The sequence below is a fragment of the Columba livia genome, chromosome 2, assembly GCF_036013475.1.
Source record: "Columba livia isolate bColLiv1 breed racing homer chromosome 2, bColLiv1.pat.W.v2, whole genome shotgun sequence".
In the NCBI taxonomy this organism is placed as follows: domain Eukaryota; kingdom Metazoa; phylum Chordata; class Aves; order Columbiformes; family Columbidae; genus Columba; species Columba livia.
The window spans coordinates 129,442,107-129,465,872 of record NC_088603.1 but is presented as its reverse complement, the minus strand read 5'-3'; the positions used below and the strand labels follow the sequence as shown (position 1 = coordinate 129,465,872).

The 23,766-nt window shown below is 37.1% G+C and overlaps 1 protein-coding gene across 4 annotated transcripts in view; it reads left to right on the top strand.

Moving 5' to 3' along the window:
* Positions 1-23,766, top strand: part of JPH1 (junctophilin 1) — an 84,258-nt gene that overhangs the window by 2,625 nt on the left and 57,867 nt on the right. For all 4 annotated transcript variants that reach the window (XM_065053829.1, XM_065053827.1, XM_065053825.1 and 1 more), the window contains exon 2: positions 4,458-5,214. In XM_065053829.1, coding sequence (XP_064909901.1) covers positions 4,458-5,214 — 757 coding nt within the window. The remainder of the gene's footprint in view (positions 1-4,457; positions 5,215-23,766) is intronic.

Genomic DNA, 23,766 nt, shown 5'->3' with positions numbered 1-23,766 from the left:
GGAACAATAACCCTATTTGTACACCAGCAGAATTTCTGAAACGTTCTTACTGGGAAAACAGATTTACATATGTGTTTAACATACTGTGAGATATTTGCAAGAAAGCTCTTCCTTTTTTATGACCTGAGAGTACTGACATAGGGAAATAACTGTTTAGACCAGGGGTGTCAAACTTCTTTTCACCGGGGGCTGTGTCAGCCTCGCATTTGCCTTCAGAGGGCCAAATGTAGTTTTAGGACTGTATAAATGTTGGAGTAGTTACGTTTTATAGATTTATACATCTATATATATATTATTATTTATACAGGTATAGTTTATAAATTTATACAATTTATATTTTAAATTACATTTAGGCCATGCCAACTGCCACTTTGTTTTCAAACTTACTACAGTCCAGGCCTCCTTGCTGCTATTTTTTTCCTCTTTATGTTGTTTTAAAATGCATTGGTGATATTAGGAGATGTAGTTGAGGGAGGGAAAGGGAACATAAGCATTGACAGTGTTCCTCAGTGTTTCTGTACGCAACATTTTGCCTGACATGAGTAATACACGTCATGCTGTGTTTAAATGCTTATAATTGTCACTCAGTCAAATCTCTGAGGAAAACACTGAATTATAAACCATGATCCTCCATTCATTGCATCTGCTTATGCTGGGCCTTCAAGTGGCCTGTCAGGTTGTTTCCTCTTGCAATCTGTACTTCTGTGCCGCCTTTGAGCTCCCTAGATTTTGTTCTGTGAGGCTACCTGAGCATTTTTTATGACAGGATTAAGGCTTATTTTGAAATTTCAGTCTGTGTAAATTCGTTAGCAGTTTGTGGTCCTGCCAACAACAGGAATAACAAGCGTCTTGCTGTAAGATTATGCATTGTCGTTCCACAGAGGTCAGTCAGTAGCAAATGCATCCTTAAGCAAAAGTCACCAGTAGTATGTACGGTTCTTGATTTCTGAGTAGTATTCTTTCTAGGTGTATGCTTATCTAACATTTGAGTCTAAAAGCAAGCAAAAATCTTAATATAACAACAAATTTGTTAAACCACAGAAGACGTAAGTAACGGATAAGAGCAAGTGGAGTAGTTACCGGGTCCTTGGCCTGTCAGCTTTCTCACACAGCACAGTTTTAATTTGTAGCCACAAGTAGTCAACGACATTTACAGCTGTAAAATATATTGAGGGTTTTTTGGTGAGGGATGATACAATGTAACTCTAAGGTGACAGGTTAGGAAATTATAACTTACAGCAACTTGCCAGTGGAAACAAAATTAAAAATATACTTTCTAATAGTTCTCAGGCTTAAAATACAAACATATTTTTGTGGGAACCAGTTAAACACCAAATGGATGGTCAGTAGAGGTCAAGGCTGAATGTTTCTTCAGTTACAAAGGGTACTAAGCCTAGCTTTTGAACAATGCTATTGTTTCGTGGTCAAATACAGTTTTAAACTAGCTTGGTAATTACTGCATTAATCAAAATTTTAACAGTTGACCCTTATTGGAACTGCTTTCAACTGTCAGTTACAGTAGAAGGTGAAAATGGGAAAAGGTGTGCCTGTTGATGTATTCATATTTATATATAGAAGATAGGTAAATATTGCATATGTTTGTATCTTCATATACAGGAAAAAGTTTTTATCATGTCATAAATGCTGTCGTATTTAATTATATTGCACTATTAACATACCTTATGATGCTCACTAAGGTTTTCTAAAATTTCTTCTGTTGAAGGAGATGATACAGTTGAAGTCTGGTAATGTCAATCAAATTGCTCTACAAGTCTCTTGTATCTGCATTTTGGAAACTGCCCTCTGTATGTCATTAAAATATTTTTCCTTTAAAATGTAAGTTGAAAAAAATCAAGGAAAATTAATCAGCTTTCTAGCACTAGTATTAGTAGCCTTTCCCTTAGTGGATTTGTAATGGCAGAAAAGATAGTCGTTACCTGCAAGACTGCACTAAATATCTTTGATACTTTCTAAGGACCAATTCGGTATGAATCTTTCATTTTCTCATTGGCTGTTTTCTCTTTAGAAGAAGCTGGCATTGATTTTATTTCCTCAGTAGAAAGAAAAATTGGACAAGTAAATAGCATATCAGTTGTCCTTGTTTTAATGCCCTTAGGGGCAACAGTGACCACTTTCACCTCCCTCTACAAAGTAGTGAAAAATACATGTCCTAAATTAATTATTTTTGAGCTTTCCATGTTTATTAATTAAAACAATGTATTAGTATGAGAATAGGCTGACCTTTTTTATTTTTATAAAATTCCACACTGAAATAACTTGATTCTACTTCAAATGTGACACTCAAATAGCAACATGGAGAGCCATAATTATGAGTTGCTGCTCTAATGTAATATTGTGGTATAATCAAAAATAGAATTAGATTTATTACTTTAAAATTAAATTAACTGGTGCAAAATATTAGATAGATTGTTGTATGTAGCAGTAAGTATATACAGCCAGATTCTTAGCTCCAGCATATCATTACAATACTAGGGGGATCCCATATATAATTATGGACAAAATGTAGTCATTTATGCTCATAAAATATTAATATATTTCTGGAAAATGTCTGTTTAATAAAGAAAAAAGATTACAGCATGGCTGTATTTTTACAGTATTTACAGAATGCGTCACACCAGTGCTTTGTGCTCATGTTTCTATTTGTTCTTCTCCATATGCTGAGTTTTTTAAAATAATCATGTTTCTAGCTTCAGCACCCTTACAACCAGTGCAGCAGTAGGTATCCAGGATACAGAGAATGAGAAAAGAAACCAAGAAAGTTGTTTGTTTGTGTCAGCAGCCATCTGTTAAAACAAAAACTTTCCACTTGGGAGAATTTTATACCAACACAAAACAGTTGTGTTGTGGAACTTATCTACTATTCTATAATGAAGAAAGCACACTTGGCAAATTTAGTTGCATGTTAACACTGAAATATAACTTAGCAGAAGAGGTTATACAGTTAAGCAGTAATTGATAGATAATTGACATGTACACGACCAAAATAGAATGCTTTTACAACGCGGAGCAAATCTCAAAGCAAATTAAGCTTTGATCTACCTCTAAAACTGCAGGTATTTCACAAATATTTTTACAAAAATTTAGTCAGTCATTGAATTTGACATTTGGTATTTAGTTCTCTGAAGAATGGATTTTTAATAGGTGCTCCAATTAAAGCAGATCACAATCAAAGGAAGATATTTTAAGAGATTGCTTATTCATCCTTCTGTAAGAATATTGAGACTCAGAACAGTCTTTAAAAAAAAAATAATAAAGCAGTAGCACTAGGTGGGTGAGAGACTTTATTTTGAGGAGCTTAAAGCAGTTTAATGGAAATTAAAGTGAAGCAATCTTAGAAAGCAAATTATCTTGTATTTGCCAGTTGTGGGGTTCCTGGCACCTTCCTTTGGAACATCTGGTACAAATGACTTTTGAAGGCCAGACTTTGGAGTATGTATCTCATCAAGATGAAAATGCCTTTTGAGAATACAAGAAAAAAAAAATTGTCTGCAGTAGTAATCTGATAATGCTGGTTTTTGTCTCAAACATGGCTTTACGTGGACTCTGTTACATGGATATCCATGATTTCTCATAGCAAATACCACATAGTTCTTCCTTATATTGCTGTTTAAAAAAATTTACAAAAATAGTTATGGTTGCAAAAATGAAATGTATTTATGACAGAATGGTGTGCAAAAATCTGTTTATTACTGCCTGGTCTTTCTTACATACTGCAGAACAAATGAAGGGCAAAAAAAGTGCTACAGGTTTTAAGTTTCTGATCTTTCTGTCACAACATAATACAGAATGCAGTGCCATGTTTTCAATGGTGGGGAAACCAAAAGTGTTGATATCAAGAATTCATAAAGAGTAAGATATACTAAGGTTTTGTTCTTTCATTAAAGCACATGCAAAAATTTCAAAATATTTAATTTTACAATAGAGGTTTATAACAGTGGATCCAAAGGCCCACCTGAAGACAAGACAATTTAGTGGATCGTCAAATATGTCCTGACAAGGAGAAGTCTGTAGTCACCTTAAACCCAGGATAACAGGATGTTTACTACTTACTCCTACATGTTTTTTTCTGTGAGCAGCTGGAGGAAAGTGCGATGAGTGTCCTGCTCCCTCCTCTTCCTCCATGCCTGTGTCCCTCCCCAGCTGACTGCATATAACACAGCTTTGCTTCTGCTGACCACCTTAAAAAAAATTCCTGAGGGAGTCCTGCTTTAGAAATTTCTCTTGAAATTTTTTCCACAGACAGACCCATTCATAAAATGCTTATGATTATAACTACTGTGTCTTAGTTGCCAAAATAAGTTATGCTGTGATCTTTCTGCATTTCTTCTTACAAAAAAACAGAGCTGACAACGTAGTATTGCCTGTAGCACGCTGGATGTAGGGTACTATGTCTGCTACAGCTTCCTGAATTTAATTTCTCCCTGTTACTTTAAAAGGTACATACCAAGGGCAATGGACAGGAGGGATGCGACATGGATATGGCGTGCGTCAGAGTGTACCCTATGGCATGGCAACTGTGATCCGTTCACCACTCCGAACGTCTCTAGCTTCCCTTCGAAGTGAGCAGAGCAACGGCACTGTTCTGCATGACGTCACTTCAGACAGTCCTGCTGGAACAAGAGGAGGTTTTGTGCTCAATTTTCACAGTGATCCGGAAGCTATGGGCATTAAGAAAAAAGGAGGCTTATTCAGAAGAGGATCTCTTCTTGGTAGTATAAAACTTAGAAAATCTGAATCTAGGTCATCGATATCTAGCAAACGGAGCTCCGTCAGGAGTGATGCTACTATGAGCAGAATTAGTTCTAGTGATGCCAACTCTACAATTAGTTTTGGAGATGGTGACTGTGATTATTGCCCTATGGAAGACCATGTTGATGCCACCACTACAGAAGCCTATATGGGTGAATGGAAGAATGACAAGCGCAGTGGGTTTGGTATTAGTGAGCGTTCAAATGGTATGAAATATGAAGGAGAATGGCTAAATAACAGGAGGCACGGGTATGGATGTACCATGTTTCCAGATGGCACCAAAGAAGAGGGAAAATATAAAAATAATGTTTTGGTCCGTGGAATAAGAAAGCAACTTATACCAATACGAAACACAAAAACTAGAGAAAAGGTGGACAGAGCAATAGAGGGTGCACAGCGAGCAGCTGCCATGGCAAGAACCAAAGTGGAAATTGCAACTTCAAGGTATGTTATCACAAAATGTATTTGTTCGTCACTGAGTTTTCAGAAACAAAATTGTGTTACAATGTGCTTTTGCCCAAGAGCTGGTGCATTATGCTCTAAAACTGTTTGGAAAATAAAACTAGAGAGGAAACAGAGAATGGTTTGAGGATGTGAGGTGAAGACTGTCTTCCCCTAAGTATGGTCCAGTTATGCTTATTGTGTTGGTGAGGTTTTGGGTAGCATCTGAGCCTCAGTGAAGTTGCCCATTTGACATTGAGCATGTCAAGATGCATCTGTTGTCTCAGAGATTGTGATATGAACAGTGTAAGAACAATGGTCAAGGCTCTTGTGCTTAGAGGCTATTGATTCCGTTGCCAGGATGGTATCTGCCAAACCAGTTCCGTATGAAGATTCTTTTGTTCTGGAGCATGCTTTTCTGCAGTCTGAATTTGTCTGGATCTTTTGACCACCACTTCAAATAGTGGTGGTCATCTTGTCCCCATCCCCCTACTAAGTGTTTGAAATGGGAAAAGCGTTACAGGTATTAGTAGTGGGGAAAAAATGTCATTTTCACCTAACTGAAAACCAAGTGAAGTTGTATGAAATCGAATTGTTACAAATTAAATCAGTATAGACATTTTTAATGGATTTTACTATTAAGTCTAAGTCTGAGAGCTCTTTAAAAATCTGTTTAATTTTTAATGCTTTCCAATAGGTTTCTGTGGCGGTTTTTCTGTTGTTGGGTTTAGTTGTTTCCTCAGGCAGGCTTTTCTTGAAATATGTTGTGGATCGAAAAAAGAGCCCAGAAATGTGCCTGAAATAAAATCTTCATGCTATTTTAGAAAGAGGATGTCACATTACACTTAGAGCTGAACAACTGATTCCTGATTTAGTGTGGTCAGTAGTGTGTGCACTCAGTGACTGTCCCTTTTCTGAGAGTCAAAGTATATAGAAAAGACTGAAAGCCATGGAAAAGCTAGAATACATTATTAGCTCATAGCAAAAACTAGTTGAAACATAAACGTGAAGAAGTTAGCATACTGTTAAATAACCTTTCTGAGCAGTGGTCACCTAAGTAACTAGAGGGTAGCATATACTCAATTACATCTATAAATATATGTAAGGCATTATATGACAGCATACCACAATAGCAATGCAGAGCAGTAATAGCTAACTTTAAAAAATTACTGGATCCCATTCATGTTCTATCAGTAGATAATAAGCCTAGTTCTGAAAAAAATGAGGTGATGGGATGTGTGGATTGGGGAGTCACCACTTGGAGTTCATATAAAGCTATTAAAAAGCTGTTAGTCTGAGGCCATTAGTTTACAAGGCACAGTGTATACACTTCCTCTTTAAGAAGAGATTTTTTTCTGAAGTGTTCTGTTTGCTGTTCCTTCCCTTCAATTTTAGGTGGGGGACAGAGTTCAAATTACTTCTTTTGGAGCATTCCATGAAAACAATGTTTACTTCTTGAAAAGATGTTTTTGAAAGTGCAACAGCAGAAGGCATCAGTTGTAGTGCAGCTGTGACCATAGGCTATTCCTTTAGCTTTTCAGATGAGAATCTCTCTGAAACAGCCCCATGAGTATCAGTGTGGGTAGGAAGATTGCAGAATCAGGTTTCCTCTCTTTTCATAGCCTTTGCGCTAGCTGTACTGGCACTGAGTCAAAGGCAAAGAGACCTGACACTTAGGCAACATCAGGCATAAAGATTATATTAACTTCACCTGTGAGTGCATATTGGACTCACCTAGTACATATGATACAACCCTTCCCATCTCTCTAGTTTTCAGAATTGTTTTTAGTATGAAGCAGTGGGAGCAAGACCACGTAATTCTGTGAACTCGGGGACTGTCACGTATTGGCAAAGTCAGGAGTGCTGACTGTCTAAGAGCCAGATCATCCAGAAGAGATTCTAATAGGACACTGAGGAAAAAACCTCCACTTGGAACAGTTGCTAAATTCTAGGCTAACTGGATTGGTACAGTTTCAGGATGAAAGAACTTGCTTCTACCCTACTGAAATTTGAGGACCAGTATTGGCTTGTGACTACTTTTTTAGCAAACTGTTATATTAATAATATATTAATCCTTCAGACAGTAGCAGTCCTGCAATGTTTTAGATTAACATGAGGGTGGTAGTCTTGTCTGTTTCCTAATGATCACTACTACACAAAAAAATCCAGGAGTGCTTTTTTAATTTCATTTCTCTAATGTGTAATACAAAGGTGGTTCTGCCCATGTGGCATAACCTCGCTACGCACTCGCCTGAAAAGCCGTCTGTGTTTAAGACCTGGCAGATGACACCAGCAATGCATACTTACTGTAGATTTACATTCCAGCAGAGGAAGAACTCTCTAAATAGACCCTTTCTCACCCCCAAAACCATTTAATATTCAGGTTTCCATTCCAAAGAGCTAGAAACCCTGACTCTCAACCAGATACCTTCCTTTTCAACACAACCTTGAGCTGTATGCTGGCTTTCCTATGTTATTTATTCCCAAAATGTTTGCCCAGCCAAATGAAACCAGACCATACTCCTCTTCATAGCTGCCTGCTGGTCATGGCAGTTTTGGCTGGTAGTTTGACCTGTGACAGATGCCTACACAGTCATCGACAAGACCAACCACTGTTCTGCTTTATATCCCTGATGTCTTTTTATGTCTAAAAGTCCTCCTTAATAATCTGTGTAGTCTTCCTTTATCTATCACGGCAGCTTAGCGTACAAAGAAAAATCTAAAAGTTGGGTTAAACGTTGCTTCTCTGAGACTGAATTTACATTGGCTCTTCTGACTCAGCCTTTGGGATTTGAGGCATTTGTACTGAGGTGTTTTTGGTATAACAGCAGCATTTCTCAAGAGATATCAGATCACAAAATCATGTGATGTAAAGAAAACTGCTGTATCGGGGAAATAGTTACCAGCCTCTGCTACAAAGATCTATCCAAAAGAGATTATAAATTAACAGTGAGTAAAAATGCTTTTAAAATTATGCTGCCACTTAAGAGTCTTGTTTGTGTATTTTAGTTTTACTAGCTATAATTAAGAAAAAATATTGCCGTTTACGTGTTAAAATCCCCAAATTTGAGGAATTTCAGAAGTATGTTCAATATTTTTCCATTTTAAAATATTAAGAGGCTTTTAAAAATGATTATTATAGGCAGTAATTAGGTCAAATTCATCTTTAACTCATTTGTGCTAAAAGCAGTCAGGTTTTGTCTATATGCCTTTTTGGGGCTTGGTGTCTAAAAGGAAAACCTCCCTTCCATAAATTTTTAATAATTTATTTTTTATGCTATTTCAAGCACATGTGAAATGCTTCAAATGTTGGAAGATGTACATTTGGAAGAGCCCTTTGAAAGATGTTAAAAAGCCCTAAGTGTCCATTCAACCAAGAGCCAAATAAAAACTTGTTCTGAGGATATCAAATAATATAATTGAGGATATCAAATCAAATAATAACAACTTTAGGGATTTTGAACTTTCTTTTCATGGTTGCACGTGTCTTAGTGAAAGGAGATATCCCACTACAGTTCAACACCAACTGGAATTATATTAGAGCACTTCTTTCCTAGTATGAAAATCACTTAAATTATCATTAGATGAGCTATTTAGTGTGTTATAATAACTTTGCCTTCATCAACACTTATGACAGTATAAACTGTAATGGTTTTGCAATTAACTTACAGAGTTTGGACATGAACTTGCCTTCTATTACTCTGTATCAGTGGGTGTTTTTAAATGTATCGGTCCTGCAAGTAAATATGTAGTACTGGAAGCAGAAGACATGAGGTTTGTTTACATACGACCCTTCATATACCTGATTGTTTCTAGAAAAATTACTGTTACGGGTTCAGAATTCAGCTCTCAGAGCCAGGTGGCTTTTTTTGTTTTCTTCCCTTTAGATTTTTTCTAGCTAATATTCAACTACAAATTCTTTGAATGTTGACTCTCTGAGGAAAAAAAAAAAAAACTTTGCAGTGACAGAGAGGAACAAGATAACAGTACAGTGAGAGTAAGAAATATGAGTCAGAAGTTAGTGTGTGGAGGAAAAAAGCGAAAGAAGTGAAAAGGAACATTTTTCCATGTTGATATTTTCTTTACACTCCATTGATCTTTCTGGTCACAAGATAAACAGGTTAAAGAATCATATCTTCTTTTTTATTCCCTTTTTCCACAGAAGCTAAATACTTTTAATTACTCTGAAGTTGTGAGTGAGTTTTAAGTAAGGTGTACTGTTATAATATGCTGTGAGAACTTTTGACCACCTTGAAAGCAGTATTGTAATGGGTTTTCATTACATGAGCACCTGAGGTTTGGAGGATAATGGTGCCTTTGTGTCAGGTACTGCACAAACAAATTAGCCTGCCTAGAGACCTTGCAGTCTGGGAAAATGGCAGTACCCAACAGATGGAAACAATATGGCAAAAGACTGTGAAAGGACCTGAGATCAAGATAACAGTAAAACTAATATCTTGCAACTAATAACAGAGCAGTTCCTCCTTGTTAATTAGCTGTCCATGCTCAGATAGCAGTGACTAGAAAGCCTCTAGTCTGGGAGACCTTTCAAGGGTAGCACGGAAGGAGGATTAACTTGTGTCTTTTCTGCAGCAATTTCTTTTTCAGAGTAGCTCTTTTAGACAGCTCAGTTTTATTTTTAACATGTTTGTGTCCAAGCATACAGATGCTATGGCTTTGTTTCAGCCTTTATTTTTTAATAGAAACTATTGAAACTCTGGTTATGATCCTGTGTGATGAGCAGCCTGCTTTGTTCTGTGCAGCTGCAAAAGAGCCTCAAGTTGGTGGAGGGGCCGCAGGAGGAAGGCGCGGGGTAGCAGAGACCCAGTAGAATGATTTTGTTTGGGAGTGAGCCTGCTCCCCCAGCCTGGACTTTCTTGGGTCCCTGCTCTTCCTGGCTGTCATAGTGGCCTCCTGGAGCCAGTAGCTGTGTGATATTCGACGCTGAGGATGATTTAGGGAGTCTGATGTACCCAGAGGCCTGGCCTGGCACTGCACCCTCGTCATGTTGGCTTCAGGTCACTGGGCAGCGCCTGCTGCTGAATGGTGCAGCTCAGTTGTCCACCCAAGAGCTCCAGTGTTCACAGTACAGCAGTTACAGAAGAAGCCAGTGCTTATATTTTTCATAACCTGAATTCAGAGTAAGTTTCAGTATGCTGTGCTGCATGTGGTGGGTTTTGTGAAGTGCGTGGAACTGTCAGGAAGGAGTGCTAAATGGTTTAGATCCTTGGTTGCATTTATCACCTTGTGTGACCAGTGCTCTCAACTTGACCTGAACAAACTGTGATTTCTAGGGATAGCTGGAATTACATGTATGTAGTAGTATAGTTTGTGTCCACACTAGATGGCAGCTGCCAATCATTCCAAATGGCACTGAATTATGTGCACCACACACAGCTTTCCATGATGGATTTAGCTGACTCTACCACTCTCATTTTACTCAAGAAACTAATCTGGACACTTGCAAGACTAGTGCCTCACATGTCTTTGAGATGCTTTACTTATTATAGCTGAAATATGAACATTGTGTTTAGGAACAGGATCCAGCAAATACCAAAGGTATTTATACAAGACTGCTTGCTTTAGTACAAAAAGCTGCCTAAAGTTCAAAACAAAATCGGTTTTAATCATTTTACTCCATACTGCATTTGAAGATAACAACTAAAATGCTTTGGTAAAACTTATTTTAAGTCTTGAGCTACTATATATAGGGTTTTTATTGTGAATTCTGCATTCTTTAGGGGAAACCATATGTTCCTTGAATTCTGTGGGAGTTATACCACTAACTTAAATGGGGCACATTTTCACTGAGGTTTCACAAACAACTTATTGGTAAAAGAATATAGTCTTGGACTGTTCCTCTGTTATTTGCTAGGGAATGAATAATACATCTGTTTGAAATATACAAATTGTATAAACATTGCTACACAGATTTGATTTCTTCATATTTAATGCAATAAGATTATGCAGCCAAAAATATGCAAAATTACTCCTGTACTATCCCTCAGCTGGAAATTTAAGAAAGCCTCAAGTATTTAACTTTTTGATCAAAATATCTATATCCAAATATACCTACCTACAGCCATAAGTCTGAATAGGGATACGATATTTTTAAAAGGTAGTTCTGGAGTATAGCAAATCTTACTTTGCGTTTGTATTAGACATAGAATTGCTACCACAGAGTTAACTTGGTTAAAATTAGGAGATTACTGATTCAAGTTTGAAAATATTCTCTGCTTTCAAAACATAAACGATGCAACATTGCACCACTGCTTTTAAAACAACCATTTAAGAAAGCCTTTTTTAATACACAAACCCTTTTGAAATGTTTCTTTGTTCAGATGGGTAAGGATTTTTTTTTCCCCAGTTTCCAGAATACTTAATTTAGGAGCTGAAAGGATCTTTACAGCGGCAGCCCAGCAGATGTATGTGAAAACTAATGCTTTTTTTTATGATACTGAGATACACTAGTAAAAGCCTTTTTTTTCTTTTGTTTTTGTAGCCAAAGAAGATGAGCTGTTATGCAGATTCTTGCCTTATTTTTTACGCAGCATCTTATTTTTGATCTGTATTACAACAATTATTCAGAAGCTAAGCCACAAACAGCATCTGTCTCTACTGACTTTCAGGAGAGTTTCTGTGATGGAAATAAATCTCCATTTAAAAAACAAAATCTGGATCATTTGTATTGGTTAGTCACATGAACCATAGAGTAAAGCCATTAGACTTACCTTATTGATCACTATAAAAATATTCTCAAAACCAAGATATTTTATATTTATACTGTATTTAATATGACTACATACATATGGCTACTAGTACTAGTCAGAGCTTGAGTGATTTACTTGATGTTTTCTTCAAAGACTAAACCAATTAATAGAGAACCTTCCCAGGTTCTTTCTTCAACAAAATAAGAAAACTTGCTGTCATCCAACTGTAACATTGTTGATCACTACTCTACAGAGTAGGATGTTTTTCAGTTAACAACTACTGAAAAATAGTCATTTAAATGATTTATTTAATGTCCCCTACGTTGATCTAATTGTATGTTTCCCAAATGATAATTGATTAATTTTCTGAATACTACTGTAGTTCAATGAGTAATGTTGTTTGAATACTAATTGATCAATGATCCATATTGTGACTTCTGTTCATTTTTCTGGCAACAAATACTTTTTTCTATTTAATACATCTAATAGACATATTTTCATACATATTTTCATACACTGACTTGCTTTCTTTTGCGTGCCTCACTGTGATTTTCCTCTGTTCTTACTGCTCTGTTTGTACTTTGTTATGTTCTCTGCTCTTGTTGCCTGGGGAGGCAGAGATGCAGTCTCTGTGGTTGGTGACCATGAGTGAATGTCTCCTTGTGAACTTTGTCTCCCCTCAAGCCCATGTAATTCTTTAACATTTGAAATAACATGTTGGTTATTCTTGTTGCCGTCTTTAGATGTTTTCCCAGTTCTACTATATGGATTTAGTATCCCAAGAGCTCATTCCAGAGGTCCCTGAGGTCACCTCGCTGTATTTATGAAGTTAGGCTTGTTCTGCCTTGCATATCACTCTTACACTTAAATTGAACTTCATTTGCCATTTAAGAGTGAACAGTGAGTTTTGTGCAGCCCTTCTTTGCAGTGGTCCCTCAAACTTCTCTTCTGTAATGCTGACATCCATAAGTTCCGCCACTTGGCTGTTCACACCTTTTACCCAAAATTTATGAACATCATGAGTTCCCAGCCCTGAGCCCTGTGGATAGCCAGTGGCTGGGAAAAACAGTCATTTAATCTATCCCATTATATTCTGTTTCTGAACTAATTTTTTACTCACTTAAGCATTTATTCTCTTTTTAAATCATAATTTCCCCCAGTTAGTTTCAAAAGAGGTTCTGGTGAAGAATGCTACACTTGGTCCTACTACATGAAAAGCAGGGATTGATGGGATAATATAGTATTACTGTTTTGTATTGATGGCCAGAAATTTTGTTATTAGCGTCTGGCTAATATGAAATCAGTTAATGTGAGTTCTCAGCTCTAGTGTTCTAGTAGTTTAAGAAGAAAGGCATGTATTTCTTCTTTTCTTTTTTTTTTTTTTTTTTTTTTTTTTTTTTTTTTACCACTCTGAATCTGGTAGGCTGTTCTTACAGCTTGTTTAGTTACTTTACTGCTATAATACAGTACCTCCACTTTGTGCTTGCCTCAGTTTACTGGTGTACATGAGGGAGAGGTCATTTTGCTGCTGCTTTACTTTGCTTTCTGGTTTGGGGGTAACTTATTTCAAAGATCATTCTTTGAATTTTTAGACCACTTCATAGATAAATGTTTTGGATTATGACAGTCTTACACCTCCACAAAAGGAAAATCTAAATGCAGAAGTAAGCAGGACTCAAAGAGGTTGTTCAGGTGGTTGGCTGGCAGATTCAGACATGCATCACAGCCCTGATTTGCTCTTGTTTGGAGCTAAGGTTTCATACCTGTTCCTGGTTAGAAACTTGACTTCCATAGGGGAAAGAACACCAAGAAATCTTAGTTATGGCTAAGCTGACGTGACTTCATAGGAACTGGCTCTGTGTATGTATTCAGCCCAAGTTCATTTTTTAAGCTCTGCCACTTAAAGGAATTTATGGTGTCAACTGTATAAGCATTTTAGGAACATCTTGAAGACAAAGAACATATTGCCAAGCAGTAAGATACAAAATGTATTTCGGGAATAATAAGGAAACCAAAAGTTAAGAGTGTGAGCCAACAGATGTCAGTTGTCAGGATGCTTTGTGCAGATGCAGTGATGAAACACCTTAAGCCAAGGGTTTAATTTTACTTTCACTAAAAATCCATCATTATGTGCATTCTGGATTAAACTTTATAAAAAATATAATTTGTTGTACTAGTACTTGTTATGAAGAAAAGACACTGAGCATTTTCATGTTGAAGTCTGTGTCCACGATATGCACAGATGCGGTGCATTTCTGATGGAAAAACTGCTTAGTGGAACTCCTGGGATGAACATTTGTTAGCAAAAGGATTAGAAAAGTGGATGTAGATAGCATTTAGCTTTTAGCTTTGCTGGGTCAGTGGACAATGAATGCAGAGAACGATTAGTCAAAATTATTGTTCCAAATAGGTTCATCAAGGAGTTTGTGCTAAATTTGACTTGATGTTTTCTTCAAATTTTAGTTGATCAGAATGTGCTCTGACTTTTAAGAGTTCACTCAGATGTTCTGACTTTGAGATATAATGGATATTTTATTTGAATCCATCTGCCCCTTGCACTTGTGATTATTAAAAAGCTATAAAAGTGGTCTTGAGGTCTGTGTAGTAGTTAAGTTGCGAGTTAACTGCTGAGAGATACACTCCTTACATAACACGATGAGCTTTGGCTGTGTGGCCTCAGTATGTGAGTGGACAGTATGAGAGAGCTGGTGCCTCTTTCAAAAATTTCAGAACACAGTACAGGGAGTTAAGCTATCAGAAATCTATGACACTTTTTTGTACACTGAGATTTTTGCCAGGCTGGAATCATTTCAGTATAGAACACTTTAAATTTTTGACCAGTATAAAAAAAAGTCCTCAGAAACGTTGAATTTTGTCCTGGTGTTTGAGTAGGGGTCATTCAAGCACTGATCTGGAGAAACCTGCAAGCTGGCATCCTCACAGCAAAAGTCCTATGTATTTACTATATAGCAACATATTTAATCAGCTGTTTGTAATAATGCAGGCATTTTTGGCTGACAGTTCAGAGAACATCCTGACTGAGTCTGTTAAAATCCCCAAAAGCAAGCATCGTAAACTCAGTTTTTCTTAGTTTTCATAGTCATATTTTTCTGTGATTTTAAAATTTATTAATATAATAAGCATTTAACATCAATCAGCAAAAGTGTAGTAAAAAGGAGCGGAGAGAAAAAATTGAAGACTTGAATTTTAGACCTATAATAAAAATACATTAGTATCTTTATGGCTGCTTTACTGTCTGTTCTCCAAAAGTACTGTTTTTTCCAGAAAAGGTAGAAGTTGCTTCAGGATTCCCATATAGCATAAGCATCATATGCCACTCAGAAATTGCCTACACACTTAATTTTCTATTTTCTTGGTTATCATGAGGTGTCATCAGCTTGTTTTGCACTATGAGATTGCTGTTTGAAGCATTTTTGTGAAGGATTTCCTTCGTTTTAGCTTTTCTGTTCAGTTATTTATGTATAAGTTTCACCCACTCCTAATCATTGATAAGCCTTGTTTAGGAATGGATACCATTAAGAATAATTTCAGATATTTTTTCTTTTCTAGAAAAGATAAATGCCTTGTCAATATCCCCATGTTTTGACCCCATTATTGCTATCAGCTTAATGCATTTTCTTCTCTTGGAAAGAAATGCATTAGATGGATTAGCAAAGCACTAAAAATATCTTTGCTTAACCACCAAATTATATAACCACCCGATTTCTGTTGGCTGCTGGTCTCATACTGTGGTGCGTTTTAGAAATCCGCATTTCGCAGCACATTGAGTGAAAAAAGTTTTTGTCTTACATCACATCTTCTTTCAGAGTTTCAAATATATTTTTTTAAATATATCTTCATTCAAAAGGTTAAAAGTATAATTTACTGAAAGCTGCTGAGAACTATTGTCAATTCAAAATTTGAAAATGCTTCCACTTTTATGCAATATATTCCTTCTTTTTTGTCACTCTGGGATGGCATGCCTGTTTTCTTTGAGTTTGTGGTTTGTTTTGGCAGAGGAGTATTTTTTAATGAATACTAATTTAGATCAGATTCACTGCTGACGGCCATGGTACTCTGAAATGAGTCATTTTCTAGAAAGCTCTTTACATATGCAAGAGAAGATTTAGTCACAATGACCAGCTGTAGAGCTAAATGTTGTCTTTTTTCTGCACTTTCCGTATCATTTGAAATAGAGGATTTTCTAGAGTTAATTTCTTCCAGAGACCTCTGTAAGGAGAGAACAAGAGGAAAATAGTTAATCTTCTTTTAGATTAATTAAATCTTTGTCATATTAAGATTTTTCTCTAAATTTATCTTAAAGATCTGAATTGATATCTTTCTCAGTATGCTATTCCAGTACTTGACTATGTAAGTAGGACTAATAGTAAGTTGATGCTATACCTCAAATTCTCTTTGCACTTGTGAATGAAGAAAAAAGAGGCCCAATTTCAACATGTAGATCAGGGGTGTCACACTCATTTTCAGCCAGGGCCACATCAGCCTCACAGTTGCCTTCAAAGAGCCGAATGTAATTTTAGGACTGTATAAATGTAACTTCTCCTACATTTATACAATCCTAAAGTTACATTTGGCCCTTTGAAAGCAACTGCGAGGCTGATGTGGCCCTGGTGAAAATGAGTTGGACACCCCTAGTGTAGATAATTGGCTGAAATGCTCATTAAAAATGTTTGTGGTAACTTTGTAGACTGCTGGCTTTTTTTAACTTCTTTATGGCAAAAAGCTCATGTTGTATTGCAGTGGAACTGTTGCCTGTGGTTGGGTTGCCTGTGATAGGGCTGCAAGATTTTGTTCTTTGTGAATGTGACACTTGTATCCTAAGGTCAACCAAGTGTCACCTTAGTCTGCAGTTACATCCTTTCCTGCTGTTTGTTTTTCTATTGTGTAGCTGTAATGAAAAAGAAAAAAACGAATGCATGAAAAAAGGAAATGATGCCATCAGAGCAATCCCTTTGCATGTAAGGGAAAAGACTCTACATACAATCAGCTGGCTAAAGGGCATGAGAACATCCTGGAAAGTAATTGGGCACCTTTTGTTGAAATACTCTGATAGATCCCATTGACAGTGTTGCTCAGAAACAATGCCTATAGACAGAGGAACAATACTAGATCTTTTATCTTTTATTCAGTGCCAACAAATGCAGTTATAGTATACAGCATCATCTTAAAGTTAGTATTGTTTATATACTGCTTCTGGAGGAGTATGTGCACTAACTTTCAGTGGCAAGCTTTTTTGTGCTTTCACCCTTGATGTTCTTCACAAATGAGTGGGAGAAGCCTATGGCTTTTTCAGGCCCTTCTCAGAGTTCATCTCTGCAGTCATATGTCTTGTAGAGTATAAGAGCTGCAGTTGCTACCTTTTGTTTCTGATTGAACTTCTATGTGTTCTCACTCCATTCTATCTGCAGTACTTGTCTCCACATGTTCCATGTCATCTTTTAAATTGTACAGACTCTGGGACCTCTTCACTAAATATGCTTTAAATGGCTGAAATGCTGAAATCTAGTATACTTGTCATTGTGCAAATATTAGTAAAATATATGCACTAATAATAACAGGAGCAATGAGATGATTTCCTGTAGGTTTGTTGGGGTGAAACTGTGCTTGTAAGAATAAACAAGTTCATTTTTTTTTTCTCTCTTTTCCCTGTGACTTAGCATGAAGGAAATCACAGACTTCTGGTCTTCAAGGCTCTTGTTTCTTCTCAAAAGGAAATAACTAGTGTCTGCCTGTGGCTATTGAGCTGTATGCAATTGCTGCTAGCCACTATGAGAGAATGGTATCAAGGCATTACAGCTGTTTATTTTGCCTTTCTGCTGCTGAAATATGGCTTGATATTTATGTCAAAGAAAATAATCACAGATTTTTATAATTAAAAAAAAAAACACCTTAGGTAAAAGCATTACGTTGAACCTAGTGAGTAAAGCAGTGAGTTAAAGCACAAGCATTTTAAATTGAAAGACCTACATTCTTCAATAGCAAAAATAAGGAAAGATTGGTATGATTCAGATTCTGGTAGTTCGAAGTGAAAGCAGGGAAGTTACTATAGGGAGGATCCTTGGCATGCATAGGAGTGTGTGAATATTATTATTATCAGAAATTTATTTTCTTATTAAGTTAATCTAAAAATTACAATCAGAATGGAGACATTTTTGTGAAATTTTAATATGAAAAGACTCAAATGCCTCCATAATATAATTTTAAATAACCTGCCCTTTTGTGACCCTAAAAGACACCTTAAAGTGTACTTTATAAATCCTAGAAGTCAATTATGCAAAAAATTATAATGACACTATAGTAGTAATGTGTTCATTTCACTGCTTTTATTGTACCTTTCACAGAATCACAGAATGTTAGGGATTGGAAGGGACCTCAAAAGATCATCTAGTCCAATCCCCCTGCCGGGGCAGGAACACCTAGGTGAGGTTACACAGGAAGGCGTCCAGGCAGGTTTTGAATGTCTCCAGAGAAGGAGACTCCACAATCCCCCTGGGCAGCCTGTTCCAGTGCTCTGTTACCCTCACTGAGAAGAAGTTTCTTCTCATATTTAAGTGGAACCTTTTGTGTTCCAGTTTGTACCCATTACCCCTTGTCCTATCATTGGTTGTCACCGAGAAGAGCCTGGCTCCATCCTTGTGACACTCACACTTTATATATTTGTAAACATTAATAATGTCACCCCTCAGTCTCCTCTTCTCCAAGCTAAAGAGACCCAGCTCCCTCAGTCTTTCCTCATAAGGTAGATGCTCCACTCCCTTGATCATCTTTGTTGCCCTGTGCTGGACTCTCTCCAGCAGTTTCCTGTCCTTCTTGAACTGAGGGGCCCAGAACTGGACTTGGCTTTACATGCTCTGATCAGCAACTCATCATTGCTGTTACTTGGCTAATTCTGAGGTGAAGAGAAGCTGGAAAGGAACATACAGCTTGCTGCTCAGCAGATGAAGGGGAAAAAAAATTAGTCAAGAGTTTTCAAAAAATTTGACTTACTATTAAAATACTTCCTGTGATGTTGCTCTCTTCAGAAGAGTTTTAATCAAAGAACAGGTAAATGGCTTATAGTCCATTTACCGTGTAGCTTTAGAGGATCAAAGTGTGAGCTGAAGCTGGCAAGTTTTTAATTTATTCTTCACATAATCCATTGGTCAAATATTAAATGTTGGCCATCCTGATATCAACAGCAAAACTCCCACTGTTTCTGGTGATAGCAGGATACCACTGATGGAACTGTGTTCTTTGTGAGTTGCATGTTTTGTGGGGGTCACAGGCAGTTAAAAGGCCAGAGCCAAGATACTAGAAGTTCCCAGCTGGATGATCAGGCATAATCAAGTACAGAAGAGTCCAGTTACTCCTGAAGGAAACCTTTAGGTCCTCAGTATGCTGTCTTAGGTGTCCACTCTTCACAATTCACAGAAAAACTAAAATTCTGAGCTTATTTTATGAATTTCAAAGGAACTAACAGAACTTCCTGCTTTTTAGTCCTTTTTCTTTGCAAACAACGAAGCTTCTGTAGTGGATCTGTGTGTCACATTCTGTCTGCCGTTACCCATGCTGAATGCTGTACCATTCTACACACTGACCCTAAAAGCTCTGAAATTTGAGTATGGTGCAGGCTCAATATGAGTCAGGGTGACAGAATTTGTTCTAGAAGGACAGGTCAGCTCAGTTGCTGAGTTTATCCATATTATTGGACATCAGGGTTGGGTTGTTGCTTTGAAAAGCTTAACTGAGGATACAGTTTTGTGGTTTGTTCCTCTACTAGAGAGTCTGGTTTCTGGATTTACATATACGTGAGAAAAATTATTAACAAATTACATGAGTTTGCAATGGAAATAGCTGATTATGCGGGTTGCTGCTTCTTACTACTTTTTGCAGTGCAGCTGCTTTTGTATTGCAAGGATCCTCGGTGTACTAGTTTACCAGATAAGAGCATCTTATAAAGTATGATTTTTATTTATTTTTTTTTTCCTCAGCTTTGCTTGTTCGGCCCATGTTTCTGGAAAGTCATCTAGATTGTGGTGCCAAACTTCGCTGGCTAGGTGCATGTACCTCCTACCTAGTGGCAAGGAGTGCTGGGTAGCTTATTGCATGTGTGATACAACAGAGGCTCCCAAGGAAAAGAGGGTACTGGAGCCATTCAGACAGCTGGCTCCCAGCTGAGCTTTTTCCCAAGGGATCTCTAGGAGCCGACATGGAATGTGCTGTGAAATTCTGGTAGTGGCAGCCAGACAGCCTTGTGACAGAAGCAGCAGCTCTGAGAAAGACAATGATCAGGAGTGGGCTGCTATTACTTCCAGAATAATTCAGTCAGCAATCTGCCCATGTGCTGCTCTTCCCCGCATATTCATCCAGCCAAGAGCCAGCCCTGGGTTAGGTGAATTGGCCTAGTGATCTGTGTATGCTCTCAGGACAGAGGCCAGACATAAGTCCAATGGATCTGGTGCACAGCAGACTTGATTTATGTGAATTTACTTTCCAAGCGTGCCACGAACTTCAGTGTGACCTTCAGCAAATTAGTTATGGTGAGGCGCCATGTTAGAGATATGTGACCTGGCTACAAGTACTCTGTTAGGTTTGTATGACAGCCAGGGGTATGTGGTGAGAGTACAAGCTCAGGTTTTGTCAGAGGCTGTGACCCTGTCGCACATTCACTGCATTGTGGAGAACCAGCCCTATTTCTCATGGTTCTTACCATGTGAGCTAACTAGCTCAGGCCCAGGGCTGTGCTGATACAACTGCATGGATTGCAGCTCTGGAGCAGTCTTGTTCAGTGTTCCATTATATGTCATATATATTGTTCAGTCAAGCCTTTGCACAGACTCTCCATGTGTACAAAGGAAAGTACTGCCTAATCTATGTGGTCTGTTCTATGGATAAAATGTGGCCAATACTGGTGTACATCTGCAACAATGAAAGCCATATAGCCTCTACTTTAAAAAAAAAAAAAAAGGCTATGAACTGAGTACTTCAATAATATGATTAATGGAATTATGCAAGACAGAATGAGTTTTAATAGAATATATTATCATAGTTCCGAAGGAAGCTAAATATGTGACATTCAGTGGATCCCCTGTATTCAAGAGCTGACCTTTTGGCAGTAACTGTGAAATAATACACAGCAGAATCTTGTTAATTCATGATAATTACTTAGACCCATCACGGATTACTTGATTTTACAACTTAGCGAGTAGGTGAAACATGATGACAGAACTTCAGAGATGCACACTTTAACAGTATGTTCTAAGCTAACTTATCTTGATAGTAGCAGTTTAGTTATAAATATATTTGCAATGTAGAAGTTAATGGACACTGGTATGATTAATGAAAGCAAGATGATTTCCTGAAATGACTTCAGTACAGCAGCCTACTATTGAATATCTTCAAAGAAACAGGATGAATCTACTAGTTATGAGGGTGTAAGACCAGTGAAGTGTTTCTGAAGGTAATAGATATTGGTTTTTATCATTAGTAAAAATGTTCTCTTCTTGCATATATCATGTCATAGAATAAATGTAGCCAAAGATACTTGGAAAGAGAGTTATCCTGACTAGCATAGTAGTATCTAGCAGGTTTATATGTAGGTAAAAAGTGCATGAAAACTTTTATCTTCAGGTTGAATTACGTCTAGAGAGCTTAAACTGCTAACATGCTCATTCTTCAAACAGTAGTTCCCAGACCACAGGGTCATTGAACATCTTCCCTTATGTTCCAGTAAATTCCTTAGTCTTCAAAATAGAGAATAAATATCTCCATTATGAAAAGTCTGCAATTTTGTGAGGACCAGGTTTTCTTTCAGCTACATAGTGTTTCCACTATGTACTATTAAGTACTATTAAGTACTATGTACTATTAAGTACTATTAAGTATGCAGTTTCATTTCTGACAGTGTGTTATTAAATGAGCAAATAAGACTTTTTCAGTACACTTTAGAAAATTACACTGAGCCGTGTAATATTTGTTATGCTTTTAGTAAAAAAAGGAGCTGAAGCCTCTCTGCATTGGAAGCATCATATACACTTGTTACCGTGCATTTGTGTGTCAGCAGAGAAGTCTGACTAAATAAGGCAATGCATGAGTAGAGCTTATCAGTGTTTGACAGGAATATAGTCCACTAACAGCTGATAGAGTAGCCCATCTTTTCTGTGCTATCACCGACTCTCTACGCTGCACATACATCTATGTTTACTGTCTGCTCGGTTGCTGATTGTGCTTGAAACTTAGCCCTTCACCTTTTCAGTTAGTTTATGCCAGAAGTCATACTAGTAAGGTGAATCCCTTAAAAAGCCAAATATATTTACATTTGTATTTATGTAAAACTGTATGGGGAGTCATAAGTTTTCAAAGTTTAAGGAAGAAGTGTGCTGTCCCTTCTGTTTCTTCTCACACCAAATAGTCAAGAGCAAGTGAATACTGTTTGATAATATAAATAAAAAATAGGAAACTTCATGCATTTAGGTGCCCTTATGGTACCGCTGTGCACTAAAACATGCTTGTAAAAAGTATCTGTAACATTATGAAAGCAAGTCCTGACTGATTTTGCTGTCCTCACTCTGAGGAACTGATATTGTTCCAATGAGTGGCTAAGCTTCCAGTGACGTTTCTGGGAATAGTATTACACCTTGCATGTTCGTAAGTGCTTTTTAAAAAATCCAGAGTAAAACACCCTTAACATAGTCTCAGTATCAGTTTTCCTGTTAAACTGAGTTTGACAGGTTTTGTCCCTGTGTTGTTCAAGAGTTTGGGATTTGCAGATTTTGTGAATAAAGTTATTAGGCCAATAAATAATATTTAAAACCTGATGGCACCTGGCCTGTTATAGAATGTCCTAAAACAGTCCAAATAGTGACCTGCAAATACTTTTTGATACTGGGAACAAATGTAAATATTTGTGCATGCATGGCCTTTTTTAAGGAATTTATGAAAAATATCAGGCATTATGTTAATATTCCTTCCCAGAGCTGGTTGTTTTCAAAGCGCCTTTTCATCATACCCAATGCAGTGCTTAAAGAAACAAACCCTACAATCTTGGTTAAAGAGATCCATCTTCTTCAATTCAGTAGCCTTTCCTAGTATGCATTCACAATTCAGTAGCTTTGTTGTATGCAGTATATTTAACAGAGATGTCTTTCTGTCCTCTGAATCCAACTCTGATCGTGGTTCTGAAAGAATAAGCAGTTGATTGGGAGGCTTGTTGTTGGAGCACGTGTGAAGAGTTCGCAGTACATGCACAGTGTAATGGGCTGTTTACCATGTGTGTAACAGCTCTTACACGTGGCTTTATATCTAACTCCCCTCCAAAATAAGAACACTTTTACAGAGCAAATAAGGACACTTTCAGGCTGCCTTTTCGACACACTTCTGCTGTGCTCAAAATACTCTGTTAGTTTTCTGGAATGTGTCTGCAAATCCCCAGTATTGAGCTGGATGCAATATCATACACCTGTGTGCCCGGCATGGAAAGCACTGCGATGTGTCGATAGATACAGGAGCTGTATAGCCCTGAATTTAAGTGTGGTGACTATGCAGGAAAGCATAGTAAAACCATTAAAATAATTTGCTCAATCAGGGATGCTTTATTTCAGGGATTTTTATTATATTTTTTTTTTAAATTTCTGAAAATACATTTTGATAATGTGTTAGTTGTAACCATATTAATTATACAGACTTAAATTTCACATTTTCTGTTTATTTTAAAGATATGATATTTTTTATAAATATTTCGTCATGTTTTCACACTGCACAAATTTACTGGCTCTGTCTCACCTAAAAAGAACTAAACCAAACCAAGGAAAAAAAAAAACCTCAAAGCAGTTCAGTCCTCCGCAAA